The sequence below is a fragment of the Zalophus californianus genome, chromosome 9 (genome assembly GCF_009762305.2).
Source record: "Zalophus californianus isolate mZalCal1 chromosome 9, mZalCal1.pri.v2, whole genome shotgun sequence".
NCBI lineage: Eukaryota > Metazoa > Chordata > Mammalia > Carnivora > Otariidae > Zalophus > Zalophus californianus.
Genome location: NC_045603.1, coordinates 80,066,655 through 80,087,537, shown reverse-complemented (window position 1 = coordinate 80,087,537; position 20,883 = coordinate 80,066,655). Strand labels below are relative to the sequence as shown.

The 20,883-nt window shown below is 38.1% G+C and overlaps 1 protein-coding gene across 3 annotated transcripts in view; it reads right to left on the bottom strand.

Moving 5' to 3' along the window:
- Window positions 1–20,883, bottom strand: part of ITPR2 (inositol 1,4,5-trisphosphate receptor type 2) — a 499,981-nt gene that overhangs the window by 309,464 nt on the left and 169,634 nt on the right. For all 3 annotated transcript variants that reach the window (XR_003519864.2, XM_027593395.2, XM_027593396.2), the window contains one exon: window positions 2,378–2,571. Coding sequence is in view for 2 of the 3 variants with exons in the window: in XM_027593395.2 (XP_027449196.2) it covers window positions 2,378–2,571 (194 nt within the window). In the remaining variant the exon portion in view is untranslated. The remainder of the gene's footprint in view (window positions 1–2,377; window positions 2,572–20,883) is intronic.

Here is a 20,883-nt window from a genome sequence, read left to right as displayed (position 1 = left end):
TTGGGTGGGAACAGAAACTAGATGGCAGGTGCTTGAAAGGAAAGGTTTAAAAAAAAAAAAAAACTATGTAAAGAACAGATTAATAAGACACTAATTAGTGAAACTCTTATTAACTTTCAGTTGAAGATTAGTGCTCATAGAACTGTATTTTATACATATAACCAAAATTAAAACTTTGAACGTATAATATATTTAATGGTAAAAAATAAATGGAAGGTAGGAAAGGGGCAGAGGGAAGAAGAAAAACAAAGACAGAGAAAGACAGTTGAGAAAGGACCAAAGACAGAGGGAGGGGGGACACGTGGGTGGCTCGGTAGGTTAAGCGTCTGACTCTTGGTGTTGGCTCTGGTCATGACCTCGGGGTTGTGAGATCGAGCCCCAGGTTAGGCTCTGAGCTCAGTGAGGAGTCTGCTTGAGATTCTCTCTCTCATCCTCTCCCTTTGCTCCTCTCCACCCACTTGCTCGCTCCTTCTCTCTCCCTCTCTTTCAAATAAGTAAATAAATCTTTAAAAAAAACAGAGGGAGAGAACGAGAGAGATAAATAAGAAGAGAGATACATAAAATGATGGGAAAAAGGAAGGAAGACCATGTAAAGAGGAAGAGCTGGCAGAAAGCAGGAGACTTGTGTAAGGAGTGTGGCTCCAAATAAATTCTTTTTTTTAAAGATTTTATTTATTTATTTGACAAAGTGAGAGAGAGAGAGCACAAGTAGGGGGAGAGGCAGAGAGAGAGGGAGAAGCAGACTCCCCGCTGAGCAGGGAACCTGATCAGGGACTCGATCCCAGGACCCTGGGACCGTGACCTGAGCCGAAGGCAGATGCATAACCAACTGAGCCACCCAGGCACCCCCAAAGAAACTCTTGAAGAGGTGTTCTAAGAAAGCAACGTATTCAAGAGCAGCATATAGGAACACATGGTGAATCACACCCTGACATGGCAACACAAAAATCGGAGGGAGAAAAGAGGCTCAACAAGAAATACATTAAAAACCCAAAAGATGGGGAGCCTGGGTGGCTCAGTTGGTTGGGCGTCTGCCTTCGGCTCAGGTCATGATCCTGGAGTCCCGGGATTGAGTCCCCCATCAGGCTCCCTGCTCAGCGGGGAGTCTGTTTCTCCCTCTGACCCTTCCCCCTCTCATGCTCTCTCTCTCATTCTCTCTCTCTCTCAAATGAATAAAAAATCTTAAAAAAAAAAAAAAAGAGGCAGCAAGGAGAGGTCAGCCCTCATCTGCCCCACAGCAGTATCTCCATCTCCTGGTTTTTTTAGCAGATTGTTTTTCAAATGCTGATCTTCTGTAACTGTGGACCAAACTGAGGTCACGTATCTTAGATGTTGTTCCATGAGTAGGATGATGTAAGTTATGGGCTCTTTCAGTCCGCACGTCAGGTGATCATTACCGTTCTCAGTTTAAGAACAGGAGAACCAAGTGATTTTACAGGGTCATGAACACAGGGTTGGGAGGCCTGCCAAAATTTCTCAGGATTCAGCCTTTGGAATTTCTGGAGGAACTGTGAAACCTTTTACGATTATAAATCTAATTACTTTAAATAAAAATGTACAGACCCTTCCAGGACTACTAACCCACTTCTGGTAGCTCAGTCTACATTAAATTATGATGAAAGACTTAGTAAACTGTATCCAGAATCTTAATAGATCCTTGAAAATTCCAGGCTTCATTCTCCAAATCTGGAATAAATGCTATAATTAAAGCATCATAAAACTACTTTCCAAACTTAAAAAAAAATGCTAAGAATTCACAGCTACAGTAACGGGGAATTTATTCACTAAACCAGTGGGCATGAAATAATCATTTATCTCCTTTAAATTCATGGAGCTAGGTTTTAGACTATATCAATTTTAAAAACATATATTATTCCTAGCCTCTTAGAAACAAAAACACAAAGAGAGATAGTCACTTATATAAAATACTGAAACCAATTATTAACATTTTTGTTAATAATAAATAAAATTTTATTTGAGTTTCTTGCTAAAATGATAAATCTGGATGCCTAGAATTACATGTCCAATTCAATTAAAAATAGAAATAGAGTTAGAATTCAATCTCAGCTTGCCTGCTCTGAAATCCTGAAGTGAAGGTAAAATGAAATCAGGGTCAATACTAAATGAGAAAATGCATATGAAAGAGGTTTTGTCAACCTCAAAGCACTCCACAATTGTTAGATATCACCACAAATACATTTAATGGAAATGAACACATGTAACTAATATGTTCAATAGTATCATTAACTCAAAAGAAATAAATTAGATCAATAGCATTTCAGAATATTTCCACAGTGATTTGGAACAAAGAGCGTAAGAAGTTAAACAGAGATGCACAATTAGGTATTTGTCACTTCACTTCCATTATGCAACATACCTGCAAAATCTCAATGATCTTCAGTTTGGTGTCCATCACGGTCACATCTTCATGCTCTACGGGGCTCCCCTGCTTGCTGGGGTGGATGCTGGGCGGAACGTCGGGCACACTCATGGGGAAGATAGAGCCTCTACTGAGTACCATTTGGGTCATCATCTCTCCCACCCCGTGGATGGTTCTCATGACATTGTTTCCTGGCACAAGAAAAGTCTTTAAGTCAACACACATGACACCTGGAGAAACAGGTGTACTATCCAGTTGGTCAGAACCAGACTGCAAGCATGACAGCAAAAGTACTAAGATAGGAAAGAATAGCACCAGCACTGCTCTGGCTCTTTCTTTACAAAGCTCAGATACTGCAGACACATTTCAAAATGGCAGATTTTAAAATTTTTTAATTAAAAAAAAGTTTAAAAAACTTTTCTCAGAAAATGTTTTCCAATGATGTACCACAGTGAGTGCAATGATGTACCACAGAGGTAGCTCTGGTAACACCCAAGTCAGGTCCTTCTGGAATGCAGGAAGCCCTACCAACTCTCACACCAATAGTCCCTAACTTTTACAAAAATGCAAATGAACTCTACGATAAATGAGCTGCAAGTGAGGATACAGGCATTACATGAAAACATGGAAGTGGTGACGAGCATCCTAATCCTACCCTCAAATCAAGGACTTCATGGCTTTGCTTTCATGATGCTTGTGAAAAGAGCTTGTGGGCAGCCTTGCTATGACTTCATTTTAAGAAAAAGAAAGTTTTATCTGGGAGAGAAGCATGTGTTTGCCAATACACTTCCCATTCCTTCATCCAGTTGGAATAAAAAATCATTATTCAAAATCCACAAAACGAATGATGTTTGAGGTAATTATGAAAATACATTAGTGACAAACATGATCATTTTCAAAAAGGGAGCACTCCCCTTCTATGTCTTCTTGAGTTTTGGGGGGTTTTTTTAGAAGGTAAATTCCCTAATCTTTTTTTTATTATGTTTAATTAGCCAGCATATAGTACATCATTGGTTTTTGATGTAGTGTTCAACAATCCATTAGTTGTGTATAACATCCAGTGCTCATCACCACACATGCCCTCCTTAATACCCATCACCCGGTTACCCCCTCCCCCCACTCCCCTCCCCTCTGTAACCCTTAGTTTGTTTCCTGGAGTCCAGAGTCTTTCATGGTTTGTCTCCCTCTCTGGTTTGACTTCTCATTCATTTGTTCTCCAATAAAACTGCACATACATTCATTCCTTCCACTGACCACGAGCAGCTGTACCAAAGGATCCTCCTGACACTGCTCCAATTTATGTTCTCTGGCCTGACTGTTGTTTCTCACTTCTAAATTCCCTCAACAAGCAGCAAGGATTCAAAAGAACAATTGTCTACTTTTCTTTCGGAACAGTGGTCTTTGCTTGTGTATGTTCATGGAGCTTTGCCTCAAGCAAAGGCCTAAGAATCTGGCAAATAATTTTCCTTCCCCTGAATGTCTCAGGGTGTAAACCAAGAGAAAGGGAAATGGAAATAAGATGGGATGAGATAAAACTCTCGGCTCTAAGTGAAGAGTATAAACTGTAGGGATACTACAGGATCAAAAGGCAAACAAAGAAAAGGAAAATATTGAAAGGATGACTCAAAAAAATCTTGATGGTCTTGCACAGACCAAACCACAATTATTATCAAGCCACCAGTAATCACTGTGAAAAGTGAAATGCCTTTTAAAACTTATTCTTATCCATATAGGAAATTCGTATACATAAAAGAGGGTGGTGCTCAAATAGTACATTTTGGAGTAGGCAGAGAAGTAACATTTTTTTCCTAGAGTGGCATCTTCAAGGCAGAAATTAACTGGTTTACCTTCTGAGAGTCTATGAACTTTATTTGACTGCTGTTGGCATAAACCAAAAAAGGGGGAAAAGAAAAAATGTATATGAAAGGTAATTTCCAAGTTTAGACAAGATTGAGATAAAGGATTTGAGAGAGTCCTATTTTCTAGGAGAACAACCTTGAGGCAGAATGCTTCATTTTCTGCGGTTCCTAAGCAATCACCGCAATTGACTACTTCCAAATCCCTCCACTGTTCGCTATACGTGGATTGCAGGGATGCACTTCTGGTGGTTGGCAATGGTTTTAGGTCACCAGTGTTTAACCAGTACATTTATACGAATCTTGATTCAAGTATGTATATGTGTTAGCCTCCAAGAGATGCTTTCTCACCACTAACACAGAACAGGCTCCTTTATTATTCCTACCCCTGATTCATACAGAAATCCTTGGCATCCACAGTGTCTGCATCTTATTTAGATTTGCATGGAAAATAATCATTTAATCCAAATGATTATTACACAGAAATTTAGCCCAGACAATTATTTTCCCCAAATATAGATCCTGTCACCAAGAAATTAAAATCTAGAGGCCAGAACCATAATAATATGTAACACATGTTGTCAATGACATGGGGGGTTCATTCCCGTTCTACCACATCCTTAGATGCCTGTGGCACGTGGTCACCACAAAACTCTCCTGACATCTCCATGTATGGCCAATTTTTTAATTTGAGAGGTCTCAAGTTAAAAGATGCTATATTTTCTGGAGTTGCTTGGTGGTGATGAGAAGTGCTTAAATTGTGAACTATCACAGCTTGGAAAACATAAGTCAAATGCCACATAAATCACAAACAGGCAAGGCTCCCAACTATCCATTTCTCCAGAGAAAAATTTCTGATTCTAGACTGTTGAGATAAGTCAGAGGCCATCAGTTTTTAACACTGCCAAAGAAGAAATCCTACCATTTCTCCTCTCAATCATAATTAGTTAACACTACTAAAAAGGCTACTGTATTACCATAAAAATCCTCTCGACAGACTAACCCCTAAAAAAATCAGCTTTTCTATGTCTTTTTCATTAACCCAGCAGCCAGAATTTGGATTTATGTGTAAAGGGTGTTGAGAGAGTTTGAAAATTTGGGAGTCATCTTTGTTAAGCAAAAGTAAGAAAGAAGGAATAGCTTAGAAATAAAAGCAGATGGGCTTTTCAGGTTCTTTTATTACATGATTGTATGGATAGTTTTACTAATCCTAATTTCGTCAAGAGAAAAACCTGAAAGTAAACAGGTATACTAAATGCATAACAGGAATGATGGCCGGGAGTGGCTGAGAATACATAGTTTGTTTCTTTGTTTCTTTGATGGTTCCGATGAGTCAAGTTCCCACTAAAATTCCAGAGAAGATCCACATAACATGGAAGCTGAGCTGACCATGATTTAACTGTACCTATTCAGAAGTCATATTACTGCTTGTGAGCATTACTGCACTCAACAATCATTAACAGTTATGTGGATTTCTAGAAAGCACAAGAGATATAATAGACTCTTACTCGATTGAAATTTACCTTATGACTATTGGTATTTTATTTAATTTAAAGTCATCTTTATTTGTTATCTTTTTCTATTAGAAATACATAACACTAGAAACAATAATTTGAATTTTCCAGTTGTTTAGATTTCAAGTAGACATTTCTGGAACCTTCTCAGCATTTATAAGAGATCATAGAAATATTCAATTAGAAGAGTTTTGTGAATAATTGTTCACAGCAATTTAATTCTTCTGTGACTACTAAAGTCAGCTCAATGTGTTATAATAGAAGCCGAAGAATGGATAACCCAAAAATCATTCTTCCTTCCCTGAAACGTATTTTCATAGTTGGATTTGAAAAAAATGCATCTGCTGTTATAATAATTCATATGAAACAGTATGATGTTAAACCATAAAGACATGACTCAGGAAATCTTCCTACTTCCCATCCCTGCTTAGCAGCTCCTTATAAACCTCCACTTGCTGGAAGACGCCTACATTTTAGAACTGGAGTGGTTTTCTATTTTGAACATTCTCTGGAGCAGTGCTTCCTCCCAGTGGTTGAGGGTCTGTTTATAAAAAGACTTTTCTATATGCAAAACAAACAAAAACATTAACACAAGATCAAAGCCTTAATGAAGCTAGCGATACAAGCAGAGCAATGGGTACCACGGTTACCAGCCTGGATTAAATGGAAGATCAAGACGTAACACCCTAAGAAGACATAGATAACGAGCATTCCCAGTTCAAAGTTAGATCATGGGATTTTAGAGAGCTAGATAATCCAATCTCCATCGGGTTTTTAAACCTTGTGCTGGAAACTGCTGTTCTGCTTGGAGTTCTCTTAACCAGATGGTTACTTTACTTGCTTTCTCACTCCTTTATGATTTCTGGTACAATGTCACCTCCGCAGATGACCTCTTCTGGCCACCCTCTCTAAAGGAGGACTGCCATCACTCTGGACCCACGCACCTGCTTTACATTTCAGTCATGCCATTATTCACCATCTCACGTCATATTTTATATTTGTTTATGTGTTTATTGTATATTCCCCTCAAAAAAAAAGAAAAAAAAACACATGAGCTCCATGAAAACTAAGATCCTGCCTAGTTTACTGCTTTGTCTCCAACACCTGGAATCGTGCCTGACACACAGTAGTCATTCAATAAATATTTGCTAGATTCATGCACTAATAAAAGAAAAAAGATTTGATAAATGAATTATTAAAAATGAGATTGACATTTTTATTAAAAAATTGGATCTTATTATACTAAAATATTCCATCTTTCATCAAGGTGAGTTTTTGCTTGCTCTCCTTTATATTTTCCCAAATTTTCTAAATTCAAAAAGCATATATAATTTCCATGTTACTTGAAAACTTATTCATTAAAAAGAAAAGAAAAAGTAATAAAAGAGATACCAGTGAGATAAGGGGAATCATGATCTGCCCTTATCAAGGGCAAATCACATCCCATGTACTTTGCTAGGCTACATAGACCCTCACGGTAGGGTGAGGGCTTATGGGACCCAGCCTGCTTTACTCAGCCAGAAAGTGGCAGAGTTTCAGATAGAGGTCAACAAATATCAACATGCAGCTTTTTTCCCTACACCATACTGCTTTGCTAATAGATCATCATCTTACAAATTTCCAAAGATTTTATACTAGAACTCAGAAAACCTACCAAATGCAGAAAGCAAAGATTCTCCTTTTTTAATAGTTTTTTTGTTTTTTATTATGTTATGTTAATCACCATACATTACAACATTAGTGTTTGATGTAGTGTTCCATGATTCATTGTTTGCATATAATAGTTTTGTTTTTTTTTAAATAGGCTCCATGCCCAACATGGGGCTTATACTCACAACCACTCACAACCCTGTGATTAAAAGCTGCATGATCTACTGACTGAGCCAGCCAGGCGACCCTCAGAAAGCAAAGGTTCTAATTAAAACTGTGTATAAAAATGTGAAATTACTATTAATCATATAATGAATTTGGTCACATTATCCCCAAGCGAACTTATCCAACCAGTTTTTATTATTTATGATGGGCTGCACACTATTCGGAGCATTTTATTTGCATTGCACAATTTAATTTTAAGGGCAGCTCTTGCTCAGAAAGTAGTATTAAATAACCAGTGTTCATCTGGGACAGTGGGGGTGGGAGGACATAGGAAAACATAAAACATATCCATAAAAATTTTAAGAAAAAATACAAGGCAGTTGAGATAGTTATAGTATAGCAGGGGCAGTGTGAAGATTGCTTTGGAAATTTTTTTTTAATTTAGAGAGAGAAAGAGTGCACACAAGCAGGGGGAGGGACAGAGGGAGAGGAAGAGAGAGAATCTCAAGCAGACTCCACACTAAGCACCAGAGCCCAACGTGGGGCTCAATTGCATGACCCTGAGATCATGACCTGAGCTGAAATCAAGAGTCGGATGCTTAACCAACTGAGCCACCCAGGCGCCCCTAAAAATTTTTTTTATTTAATTTTGTAAATCATTTTAGGGTGAGGAGAGAGAAGGGCAGCTTCACTGAAGAGACACAGTTTTGAACTAGGCTTTGAATGCAGTTGAAGATTTAGATTAGCATGATCTTTCTCAAATTATTTCACCATCCTGTGTACACACTCTTAATCTAACAAAATATGTTCCAAGTCCTGTGAGAATAAGATTATATAATATGTGCAAAAAAGTCATGACGAATAAAAAAAAGTATCATATAATTGTAATGTATTCACCTCAAAATGAAAAGTGGAGGATATATGCGTGCTTTTACTACATCTCTGAAAAAAAACTGTTCTCCATTTCATCATGTTCTATTAGAGTGGCCACCATCCTACTAAGGAATGTGTGGTTACATCACAGCTCATTATCTCTTACACGCTGGATTGACTGACACACAATATCATTTCAAAAAGGAGAAGTCTTTCAGAGAAGTGGTTTATAAAGAATACTCAGTGGACAAAACAGACCATATGACACCTAATTTTCTTTATTCTAAATAAATACTCTTTGAATACAGTATGTTGATAACCCATTTACACATTCCAACTTTCCAAAACCTTAGAATTAGAACAAAGTAAAACCTATTGAACATATGTTACCAAAATATAGTAATGTTATCATCCATCTTTTTTTGAATATCAAGTAGACTGCTTAAAAGAAAATTATTTCCCATCCCACCCACACCCTAAAGAAGTGTTATTCAAAGGATGAATTTAAAAAGCACTTCATACAAAACAGTGGTTGAGTTCTACATCCTACTTTGGATTTCATCACTGTCAAATACTGACAAAGGCATTTCAATATTCCAAACCTCAAGATTTTAATTTGCAAAGCTGACTTTAATTCTTAACAGCTGGTAATCTAAGTAATAAATGAATTTACATACTGTTTTACAATTGAGATACAATTTAGATACAATGAAATGCACAGATCTTACATGAAAGGTTTCAGCAGTTCCGCTGAAGAAGGACACACACCCATATAAACCACATGTCGTCCAGATACCAAACATTTCCATTACCCCAGAAGCTCCTTTGTGCCTTTGTCCAGGTCCTCTCCTCTACCTTCCCCCTCACCACCACCACCAAGAGCAACTACTGTTCTGATTCATCATCACACAATAGACACGTGCATTGAATTATGTACAGTTTCATAGGTATGATTTTAGTTAAATGATCATAACCAAAGAGTAGCAGTACATCAATCATTGTTAAAGTGCAGAAGGGCCTCTAGTTCCTTGCTGCTCTACCACTGCCTCAACCAGATAAGTATTTTCGTTGAAAACTGGGTAAGTCAGAAATAGCCTGTTTCTTAAATGTGAAGGTAGCATGAAACAAGAAAGGATAACTAATATAATGACTGATTCCCTCAAATCCCCAAACTACATCAACAGGTTGAAAACAGGATAAAATCAAAACATAAAATGCACTGTACATAGGGCCCAATAAAACCAACTGAAGTATATGATGGAAAAATGTGATATAACCGAGCACAAATTCAACTTCAGTTCTGTTCAGGTTCCATGGGGACCTATACTGTGTCATTGTTACCAAAAACACTCAGGTCGCCTAGACTGCATTACAAAAGTAAAATGTTAAGAATGAATGAGAAAAATAACTGTCCTTGCCTCTGTGCTGGTCAGACCAATGATCAGTGACATCTGAATCCTAAGACGAATAGTTAAAGAAATAACCCAGAGAGGAGGGGATGCACAGGTGACACCCTGGTCATTTTCAAACATGGAGGGAACGGACACGTGGAAGTGATGTTCGATTTCAATGTGGCTCCAGGGAACAAAAGTAGGACTGCTAATTGGAAGTTAGAGGGAAGTTAGGATAATCTAACAAAACAGACCTAATATAACAAAAGAGACCTAATAATTGGAGCTCTTGGAAATAAGAAAGACCTGCCTTTTGCAGCAACAAAATTTTGGTCGCTCTGATGTTCAAGGAGATCCCAGACAACCATTTGTAATAGGTGTTGTATGAAGATTTGAAGTTTGTATATTGTGTAGATGATTTCAACAGTCCCTTTATATACTAACATTCTATAAATTTATGTTTAGGTTTCAACAATGTACCTTATTGGAGTACATTGGACTAATGTACTCCAAGAGAGTACCAGTGGACTCTCTTCAGCAGAAATTGAGAGAACTGGGGAACCTAATCCCCAGTGTATTAACACCTTGAAGCATCAGATTCTGAGGTTCAAACAGTATTTATAAAGAGAGAAAGTATTTGGAGTAGAGAGGAGGTGAGGACAACATGGCCCTCCTCAGTCATTCTCATTATTTGTGAGGTCATCCTTGGGTACTGATTCTGTCCTATTAACTCAATATGGTAATGGTAGTACCTCTTCCTGGGTGCCAGGGACCATTCATATTACTCCTAGAGTCACTCTAGAGCTTAAAGAACAAGAATAAATCCCACACTAAACTGTGGAAGGTGCTCCACCCACTGTGTGACTGATACCTTTGGGAAACCAAAAGGCAAAAAACTACACATGATGCCTTTGTTTCTGACAAATCCCACAGAAACATGGACAAACACAGAATCAGTCTCTACTAGTCAATCAATTATGAAGTCTAACAAAAATAATTTTATGTATTATAACTTTATGTGAGTAACATCTGACTGAGAGAACCAAAAGGAAGAGGTACTTCGTGACTTAGTGTACTATGTAAATTATGCATGCATCATACCCATTAAGTCCTTGTGAAATTTATTAACTTATACAATTAGCAAGTGAATATTTCAATCATATTACTCTATGAAGGTGGGGCATCAGAGATCACTGGAAAGGCATAACATTAATCACTAAAACTGCTCAAATAAAATTGCAGGAACAAAATACCAGGAAATATTTTAACATGAACTGCCATTTGTCATGTTCTCTCTCCTTCGTTGCAAGTTTGGAAAGTGAAACTAGAAGTTCATAAGTAATAAAAGAAAAACAATCCTATATGTGGAATGTCATGGTCCAGAAAATATTTTTAATATTCAAACACTTACATATTTATATAAAACACATAATTTACATACATTCATTAAATGCATTTCACTCAATATTTTTCAAGGCCTAGTATGTAAATAATAGTATATTATGCATGGTACAAGTCAGCTTATAGAATCAGAAAGAAAATCTGTTTTCATAGTTTTTCTCCCCACTTTGCTTCTCTCGGTCAATAAATCTGAAACTTTATTATGGAATTATCCAGATAGTAAACCTAAGAGTCATGGAGGCTTTTGTAAGTCTACTAGAAAAAAAACAGACTTATAAAACATAATTACAAAATTAAGAAAAGAAAGACACAAATATATATTTGGAATATTAGGACCTCTAAATACTTTTGCCCTCCAAATACATGCATATTTATGTAAGGCTTGGCACTTACATACATTCATCCTAATGATAAGTGAGTTATGAAAGTATACATGAGATACAGAAATGTGTCTAAGAAGATAAAACTGTTTAGAATTACTGGGGAAACAGATAGAGACATCTGATGCATATTATGAAGACCCTTGGGCATCAACTTAAACAACTGAGTTATTCTCCAGAGAAGATGAGAGCTAGTAAAAGAGCTAGAGTATGTGATTTAGAAGGATCCTTATCTTGGAATGTGAGAAACGGACTCAGGGAGACCAGTCAGAAATTTATTGCAGCAAGTGAAGAGGAATATTCAGCTTCAAGAGATATTTAAGGGGTAAAACTTTTAAGACTTGTGATTGAAACTTTGTTTCTGAGACAAGCCAACTATTCAAGAAGAGATGATATTGGTTTAAAAAAGCTTTTTTGATCTGACCTGTAATCGCTTCAAGTAAAATCAAAACTCTTTAGTAAACACCTACTGTTTAGTACTAAACTTTCTTGGACACTAAACTTAGAAAAAGTAGAAAACAGCATCCCTGCAGATGAAGAAATCATCTAGATAGAACGTAGTATAATAATAGTAGAAAGAACATCAACTATAGGGCTGTGAGGTTTTTTTTAAAGAAGTGGAGAAAAAGGAAAAGAAATCTGAATTCAAAATTTGGCTTGGCAAGCTACAAGCTGCATGATCTTGGGCAATTTCCTGGACAAAATAATGACCATAATATGTAATTGCTGGAGTGCAATAAGGTTTAAAAGTAAAAGTGTGTGGGACACCTGGGTGGCTCAGTCAGTTAAGTGTCTGCCTTCAGCTCAGGTCATGATCCCAGGGTCCTGGGATCGAGTCCCGGATCGGGCTCCTTCCTTGGTGGGGAGCTTGCTTCTCCCTCTGCCTGCTGCTCCCCCCTGCTTGTGCTCTCTCTCTCTCCCTCTCTCTCTGACGAATAAATAAATAAAATCTTTAAAAAAAGGAAAAGCATGCAGGGGCGCCCGGGTGGCTCAGTCGGTTAAGCGTCTGCCTTCGGCCCGGGTCATGCTCCCAGGGTCCTGGGATCGAGTCCCGCATCAGGCTCCCTGCTCGGCAGGGAGCCTGCTTCTCCCTCTCTCTCCCTCTGCTTGTGCTCTCTCTGTCAAATAAAATAAAATCTTAAAAAAAATAAAAAAATAAAAAATAAAAAAATAAAAAAAGTAAAAGTATGCAGAAGATTTCTAGGTGTGTTAGGTGTTGAATATAAATAATAGATACCCTATTATAGTAATCTTTTGCCAATATGTGGCCCGGCACATGGTAGAAAGTCAGTATAAAGTAGACATATTACATAGTTATTCTCTACCTATTTTTAGACATGCATATGAGTTGTAAAAGGAACATGATCTAACATAGATCCTGTGTTTGAAACTTTCTGGATATTTGAAGAGAGATTAAGCCCAAAGGGGGATGAAGTCCTTTTAGGCTTTATTGATAACTAAGAGGAAACTGGACAGTTACACAGGCATTTTTTCTAAAACTTACAAAAGCTTAAAGCTGGAAGGGGGGGGCGGGGAACGGATGTGTTAAGCCAGAAAGAACTCAGAGGAACAGTCAGCATAGCGCAAAGCTGTGGGAGAACCAGACTCAGAAGATCAGAATGTCACAGAAATTCTTCCTTCATATCTGAAGAAGAGGATTCCAGAAAAGACTTGCTTCCCAGAACAGGTTTCTGATGCCACTGATTCTGGGGCATTTGGAAATAGGCAGCTTCTAGAAAATTTTCATATCTAGAACTTTCTTGTGCATTTAAATGTCTTAATGTTTTTACTTTTCTCCCTAATCTCTATTTCCTATAAGATTATAATCATTTTTATTTTTCTTCCTAATCTGTATTTCCTATGAGATCTTAATCTTGACCTACAGTTTTTCCCATCATGGTATTTTTCTGGAAGATACCTATGGTGAATGCTGTGATAGTCAATGCGCAGATTCCCTTTCAGGGATGAGGGACAATATACTGCCTCACCTGCTGGGAGCTACTCAGAGAACAGCTCTCAAATGTCAGCCCTGTGTGGGGACTGACTATTCTGAAGAGAACAGCCTCAAGCAAGGCCATACACCCATTGAAGGGCAGCCCAGGGAGGCATAAAGGCTCAGCCCCCACCCTTACTCCAATGGGAGACAACTCTGAAAGGACATCCCAACTGCAGACATCTCCCCTCACCCCAGAGTTTTCCACTAGGTCTGCATCACAACCTGATTTCTCCCTTTGCCCAGTCCTGCTTCTTTCCCTTGTTCCACTGGTGTTGATCCTAAGAGTAACCTAATAAACCTCCTTCATGCTAATCTCTGACTCAGGTTCTGCTTCCTGGGGAACACAACTTGCAATAAATAACTCCAGAGATTCGGGGACATTGGCATCATTATTACTGCCATTGCTGTTCTTATTTAAAAATCAGTGGAAGATGGGCGCCTGGGAGGCTCAGTTGGTTGAGCATCCAACTGTTGATTTCAGCTCAGGTCATGATCTCAGGGTTCTGGGACAGAGCCCTGCATTGGGCTCCATGCTCAGCAGGGAGTCTGCTTGAGGGTTCTCTCTCCCTCTACCCCTCTTCTCTCTCTTTCTCTCTTTCTATCTCTCAAGTAAATAAATAAATCTTTTTAAAAAATCAGTGCAAGAATCTCAAGGTATTATAAGAACATGCTCATCTGGAAAGTACTCACATACACAAAGGAATAAGAGAAAACCTAGCGCTGTTAATAGGATTACATGCATGTCACTGCCTCTTCTTCGAGTCAAAAGCTTCCTTTACCAGAAGTACATGATTCTGATGGGAAGAAGGAGTAGGCAGAAGGAACAGCATACAGGAAGCAGGGAGGTGTGAGGAACAAGACACATACCGGAGATAAGACAGATGTGTTTGAAGTGAAGGGATACCACTGAAAGCAGAGATGAGGGAGGACAGGTCAAAGAATAAGACCATCCAAAGAAGAATCTTGAGAGGCAGAATAGGAAAAAATAAGTCCAGAAATCCCTGCAAGAGGTTTTCACATGAATGGTAATGGTGGTATCTTCTCCCTACAAGTAAACCTTGCTAATACTCCTGAGGACTGGGAATCCCCCGCAAACTTAAATCCTTTATAGAGACCTGGAAAGAGCTCAGTCAGATGAAAAATTAAAAGAAGATGAAGTAACACTTGAAAGAGTCTTTAAAATGAAAGCTGCCTTGTACCTTAGGTACCTGTTCTTCAGTTACGGTCATCATATTAAACCCTATTTCTTTTAATTTTCATCCCCACCTCCACATATATATGTCCTCAGCCTCACCTGTACCCAGGTAAATCCTTGCTTGCTTGCTTACTTGCTTGCTTGCTTTTTTTGTGATACACTCAATATTTTAAGTGAACAAAGGCGTCTGGTGTCAAGGCATTCTAGCTGGTGGCTTTACAAAGAGTGATCACAGCTATTAACCAGGAGACAAACACTTCATGGATATTGGCTAAAAGGAATGTTTTGCAACACACATTAAAAAGAACACCATTCAGTGAGTGAATGAGAATTACATACTAATCTTCAAAGAATCACAGTTTGGGACTGAAAGAGACTGTAAAGATCAGTTAGACTAATCTAATTTTATAAAGGAAGAAACTATTTTCTGGCAGATATTTTGCCGGCAAATACTTTCTTCATTTCCCACCCATATAACAATATTAAAAATTGTTTCTGCTCCACCTCCCATCTCAATTTCCCTTCTTTTTAACAGCAACTATGCTACCAGAAAAAGCATATTTCAAGGTGGATCATGTAAAGTCCCTGCCAGAACAAAAAAAAAAAAAAAGGTTAAACTGAAGAAATGGCCAGTTGTTTGCTGCGAGATAGAGAGTTAGCTTGCTCTTACTCTCTTCCCCAGATCTCCTGGGACAAGGGATGCTCCCAGACAGACATATATCCAAGTGCCTCTTACCACCCGCCCGCCCATTTTATCTCTTCCCTCCCCTGGGTGGACCCACAGGACACCAGTGCAGTTCCAATTCTTTCAGGGCATCGTGGTTATCTGTTTCTTATTCTCTAAAACCAAAGGCACTTCCAGCTCCAAACCTGAAGCCCCAAAGAAAGGGAATCCTAAAATTAAATGGAATTCTCCATTTGACTTTTTTCAACATTATAACACATATACACCAAACAAAGAGATTATCTGGTCACTGATTAGGAACTGGCCCACATTTCAGGGCTTGGCTATGGAAACTCCCAAGTTGTATAAAAAATAAAAAAAAAAAGTAAAATGATAGAAAATTACAAGAAACTATTCAGCTCTTTTTCGGTGTTCTGGTAGTTTTCTGATATATCGCATTTTCAAACTGTGGTGAGCTCAAAGCCGGGGAGACAATTGTGAAAAGAAATGACAGTCTTGGCCTAGATACCCTAACTAGGCCTACATCATACTCCAGGGTTAAGACTTTATTGCTCCATGTTGGAGGCTTCAATTTGAATCCCAGTTCCATTCAAATGACAGACAAGTGGAAAGACATTGACAGGATAACTAAATACTAAGTGAGACCCAAACCATCCCCAGACTGTGTCACATTCTGCATTCTGTCAAATGGGGGCGAGGATTTCTCTCACTACCCAGAGTTAACATGTTATGTTGTTCATCAGAAGAATGCAAGTCGTATTCACATTTGTTCCCAAATATTTGAATGACTCTCTAGGAGAGCAAAATATACCCACCCTGCTATAAAAAAGTGATCTTAATTATTAGTAGTATCAATCCTTGGATTGTATATCCTTCAGCAGGCATAAAGAGGAAGAAAAGTATAATTTTTTTTAAATAGAAGGTACTTTCAAAAGTGTATTTGAAAATATCTGACTTATCAGCCAGAGAAAGACAAATATATGATTTCATTCACATATGGAATTTAAAAACAAAACTGATGAACATAGGGGAAGGGAGGGAAAAATAAAATAAGATGAAATCAGAGAGGGAGACAAACCATGAGAGACTCAACTCTAGGAAACAAACTGAGGGTTGCTGGAGGGGAGGAGGTTGGGGGAGGGGGTAACTGGGTGATGGGCATTAGGAGGGCACTTGATGGAATGAGCACTGGGTGTTATATGCAACTGATGAATCTCTAAATTCTACCTCTGAAACTAATACACTACACATTAATTAAACTGAATTTAAATAAAAAATTTTTTTAAAAAAGAAAATATCTGACTTATCAGCCAGCATATGCATTGGCTTTTCACTTCTATACGTGACAAAGAAGAGCCCTGCTTGACATAATCCTAAAAGATCTACCCAAAAGATCAATTACACTGAATGGTGCCTGTGCATTCTAAATCACTGAGAGCAAATGATAGGTATTAGGCAAAGCAAATTGACTCAACAGCATAGCCTGCTGGGAGTGAATACATTTGTTTGAAAACAGTATTTCTTTTCGTAAGTGAGTACATAGCCAATGAAAGGTATTGGATGAGTGGTTCCGAAGGTCAGGCCCTTCTATTTCACGATAGCACAGGACAGGGCAGCGCCAGCTCCCAGCGTCTCCATGTGAGTATGCCTGCATCATTTTCTGAACGGACCACCTCAAAGGCACAAAAATGAAAAGCTGCTTCTGAGCCTAGCAATTTCTGCAGAGCATGCCACCTGAAAGCCACAGTGAGGGTGAGCAGTCACAGCCTGGGGGCTGGATTCAGACCCCCAACCAACTCTAGAATGAGGACAACTCACCGGGGCACAGAGTGGGCTGCACTGTTCCCAAGGACCCAGAAGAGGAAAACGTCTGGAATCACCACTTTCCAAGCCAGCCATCCCCAGAACCTCAAACACTAATCACTGACATCGAAACCTACAGGATTTCTGAGAAACACAAATCCATGTTGCAGGTGCACACCCTCCTTAAGGCAGGCACCACTGAGGCCTGCACAAAATGGAACTCCAGGAACTCTAAGCCCTTTCCTTCTGGACATGCCTCTTCTTCCGCTCCCCTGGGTCTGACCTGCCAAACAGCTACCAAACACATTTCTCTGAACGTCCAACCCCAACTGTGCTGGAGCAGAATTAGGTAAGTGGTAAACAGATCAGAAGGATAAACAAAGACCTGGTTCGATTGCACAAAATTTTCCAGACATGGTATGAGAAAAGAAGATTACTATCACTTACTTAAAGGTATTGGTTCATCTAGCAACAATGCTTACAAAATTACTTCCTATTTTTAAAAAATCGTGCTTTGCAAATGACTTCCAATTGAATAAGGTTTCACTAAAATAGGAAAATATAATCCAGATCACTTAAATATAAAAGAGCCAAGATGATGATACACTGGGTATTGCAACGTGGCCACACTGCTACGGCTCCCATGAGTTGTCCTTTCAAATAACAGCTCTTTTTCCCCCCAGGTACTTTCCGTAATCTGGGATTTCCTCTCTGGCATCAACCTCTGTCTCATCCTGTACCACAGGAATTTTTCCCAGGCCTGAAAAACCTGTCTCCACCTTTGGAGATTCCAGAAATGTGTTCTCTCTTGCTTCTTTTGTTAAGAATTTAGAGAGTCTAATAGAACCTTTGTTAGGAATTTATAGTCTAATAGAACTCAGCTATAATAACACACCTCCCAGGACAAAAGATAATGCTTGAAGTTTGAAGTGTCATCTTATATATAATAAATCATTTTCCTACTTGTCTAATTATTTAAGTCATTAACTTTTTGTTTTGAAACACTTTCAAATTTACGGGAAAAGTTGCTAGACTAATTCAAAGAACTCCTATAATACCTTCTGTCCCCTTTTATGAGATTCACAAATTCGGCTGTATTTGCATCCTCTCTCTGTCTCTCTCTCTCTCTCTCCCTCTACATACATAAATATATATCTTTCCTGTACTATTTAAGAGTTAGCTCCACACATCCTGACCTTTTAACTCTCAATTCTTCACCTTGTATTCGGTAAAAACAAGGACATCCTCTTACATAACCACAGTACAATTATAAAATTCAAGAAATCTGATCTACTAGCACAACCAAATATACAATCCATATTCAAATTTCACCTATTGGGCCAATAATATCTTCCATAGATGATACTTTTCCTGACCCAAAATCACATATCGTATCCAGTTGTCCTGTCTCTTTAATCTCCTTTAATTTGGAACAGTTTTTTAGCCTTTATCTTTCATGACATGGACATTTGGAAAAGTTCAAGCCAGTTATTCCATAAAATATCCTACAATTTGTACTTGTCTCATGATTCTTCACAATTAGCGGGAAATTCTGAATTTTTCTCAGGGATACTTCCTAGGTGATGTTATGTCCTTCTCAGTGCATCACACCTAGAGGCACATGACATTGCTTTGTCCCCATTTCCTTTTATTTTAAGCTCTCTATTTTATTTACTTAGCTTAAAAAATATCTATATGTAAGAGACTGAAACTGTATACTTTTTAAAAAAAATTATGAACCAAAATTCTAACCTCAGTTACAATTTTTCTAAAATATTAGCTCATTGGATACCTCATGGTATGTACTGCACTGTCTCTGTGGTTTTTCCACCTCTTTGTATATGAAGCTAAAGTAGAGTGTGTTGTTTCCTGCTTGGTCTTTGACTGATACACGACTTGAGTAGCACTTTCCATAGACCTCAACATCATTGTGGCTTTCCAGAAGCTGGGGATAACTAAGGCACCTCAACAGGCCCCAAACAGGGACGGCAAACGACAGCAGTCATTGGATGAAGAACATCAAGTTTACGTTACATGGCTCAATAGTGTTAGCAACATGATACACCCAAGCTTCATACCCTATAAAACTGTGATTTTATCTCCAGATTTTGCTGACAAATACAGATATGATAAACCTAGCTTTATGTCATCACCATTCCTCAATAAATTTGAAGGCTAGATAGAGAAAAAAAAAATATATATATATATTAGCTTATTGGACTAATAAATAATCAAGTGGTACAAATGATAGGAAGACTAATTTCTTATGCTTTAACTCTTAGCAATGCTGCTAACTAACAAGTGCATCTTGGGCAAGTTAATTAGTCTCCCTGAATATACTTTTCTATATCTGTACGTTAAAATAAAACTTTCTAAAAAGTTAATAATTAACACAAGTTAACATTAAATAAATGTTGAACATTAGTATAAGCAAAAATGATTCCTCGGGAAGGATTTCTAGAGGTGAGTGGAAGGAAGAAAGCCCAGCATAACAACATTTCTCAGAGGTATCTGTAATTCAATTACAATTGTTATCAAATCATGCTTAACAACAAACTATGTTTTCTCACAGTTTATATTATGTACCCAATCATAGGAATGTATATAAAAATAATTTACTCCCCGATTTGCAGATATCAAGAGAAGGGATCTTGAAATTATGGTCCTTAAATTCAAATTAATTTCAATACACCAAAAACTAGGATAACAGAATTCTTGGGTATTTACTCGTAAGGGGATAGGCACATTCTTTCAGATTCCAAAAATCTAGCCAAAATCCACAAACCCCTTTCCACCAATTAGGAAAATCTATTTCCCCAAATCAACAGACACTGTTCTATTCAACATACCAGTCTCAAAAGGAAGAAACCTCTGAGTCTCAGTTCATGCAGTACATATATAGATATTTTCCTTCGATACATCATCAAGTTTCTTAGAGAATTATAATTGGCTCATAAAAACTATTATGAATCTATTTTAATACTGGAGTAAAAGTGTGGTGTTCCATATCTTAATAATGAAGTAAAATATGATGTGTCATTGTTAAGCACAAATCGCACTACATGGGAGGTAATCCATGTAAAACCACTTAGCACATAAAGTACTCAATGAATATTAGCTACAGATAAAGTATATTTATATATGTCAACAAATAATTAAAATTACTAGTGTTACTTTTTGCTTGGCTTCCAAGATATGCCATTGTCCTGGGGTTCTTCTTTCCTCACTGGCAGCTCTATCCCAGTCTCTCATGCTGGCACTTCCTCTCATCTCATGGCTCAATGTTGGAGGGTCCCAGGATTCAATCTTTAGACCTCATTTCTCCCCAGTCAACAAGTACTCCCCAAGTGATCTTATTCAGTTTGATATTTTGAATGTGCTCTATACACTAATTCTCACATTTATAATTTCTACCCTGAGATTAACCTAAAGTTTCATTCATAAATCCAGCTGTCGACATAAGATCTCCACTTGGATGCCCAATAGGTTTTAAGCCTAATGTGCCCTAACAGAAATCCCGATTTTCCCTCCAACCCCCTCATCCACCAGTCCTTCCTACCTTGATGATAGTACCACATTCACCCAAATGTTAAT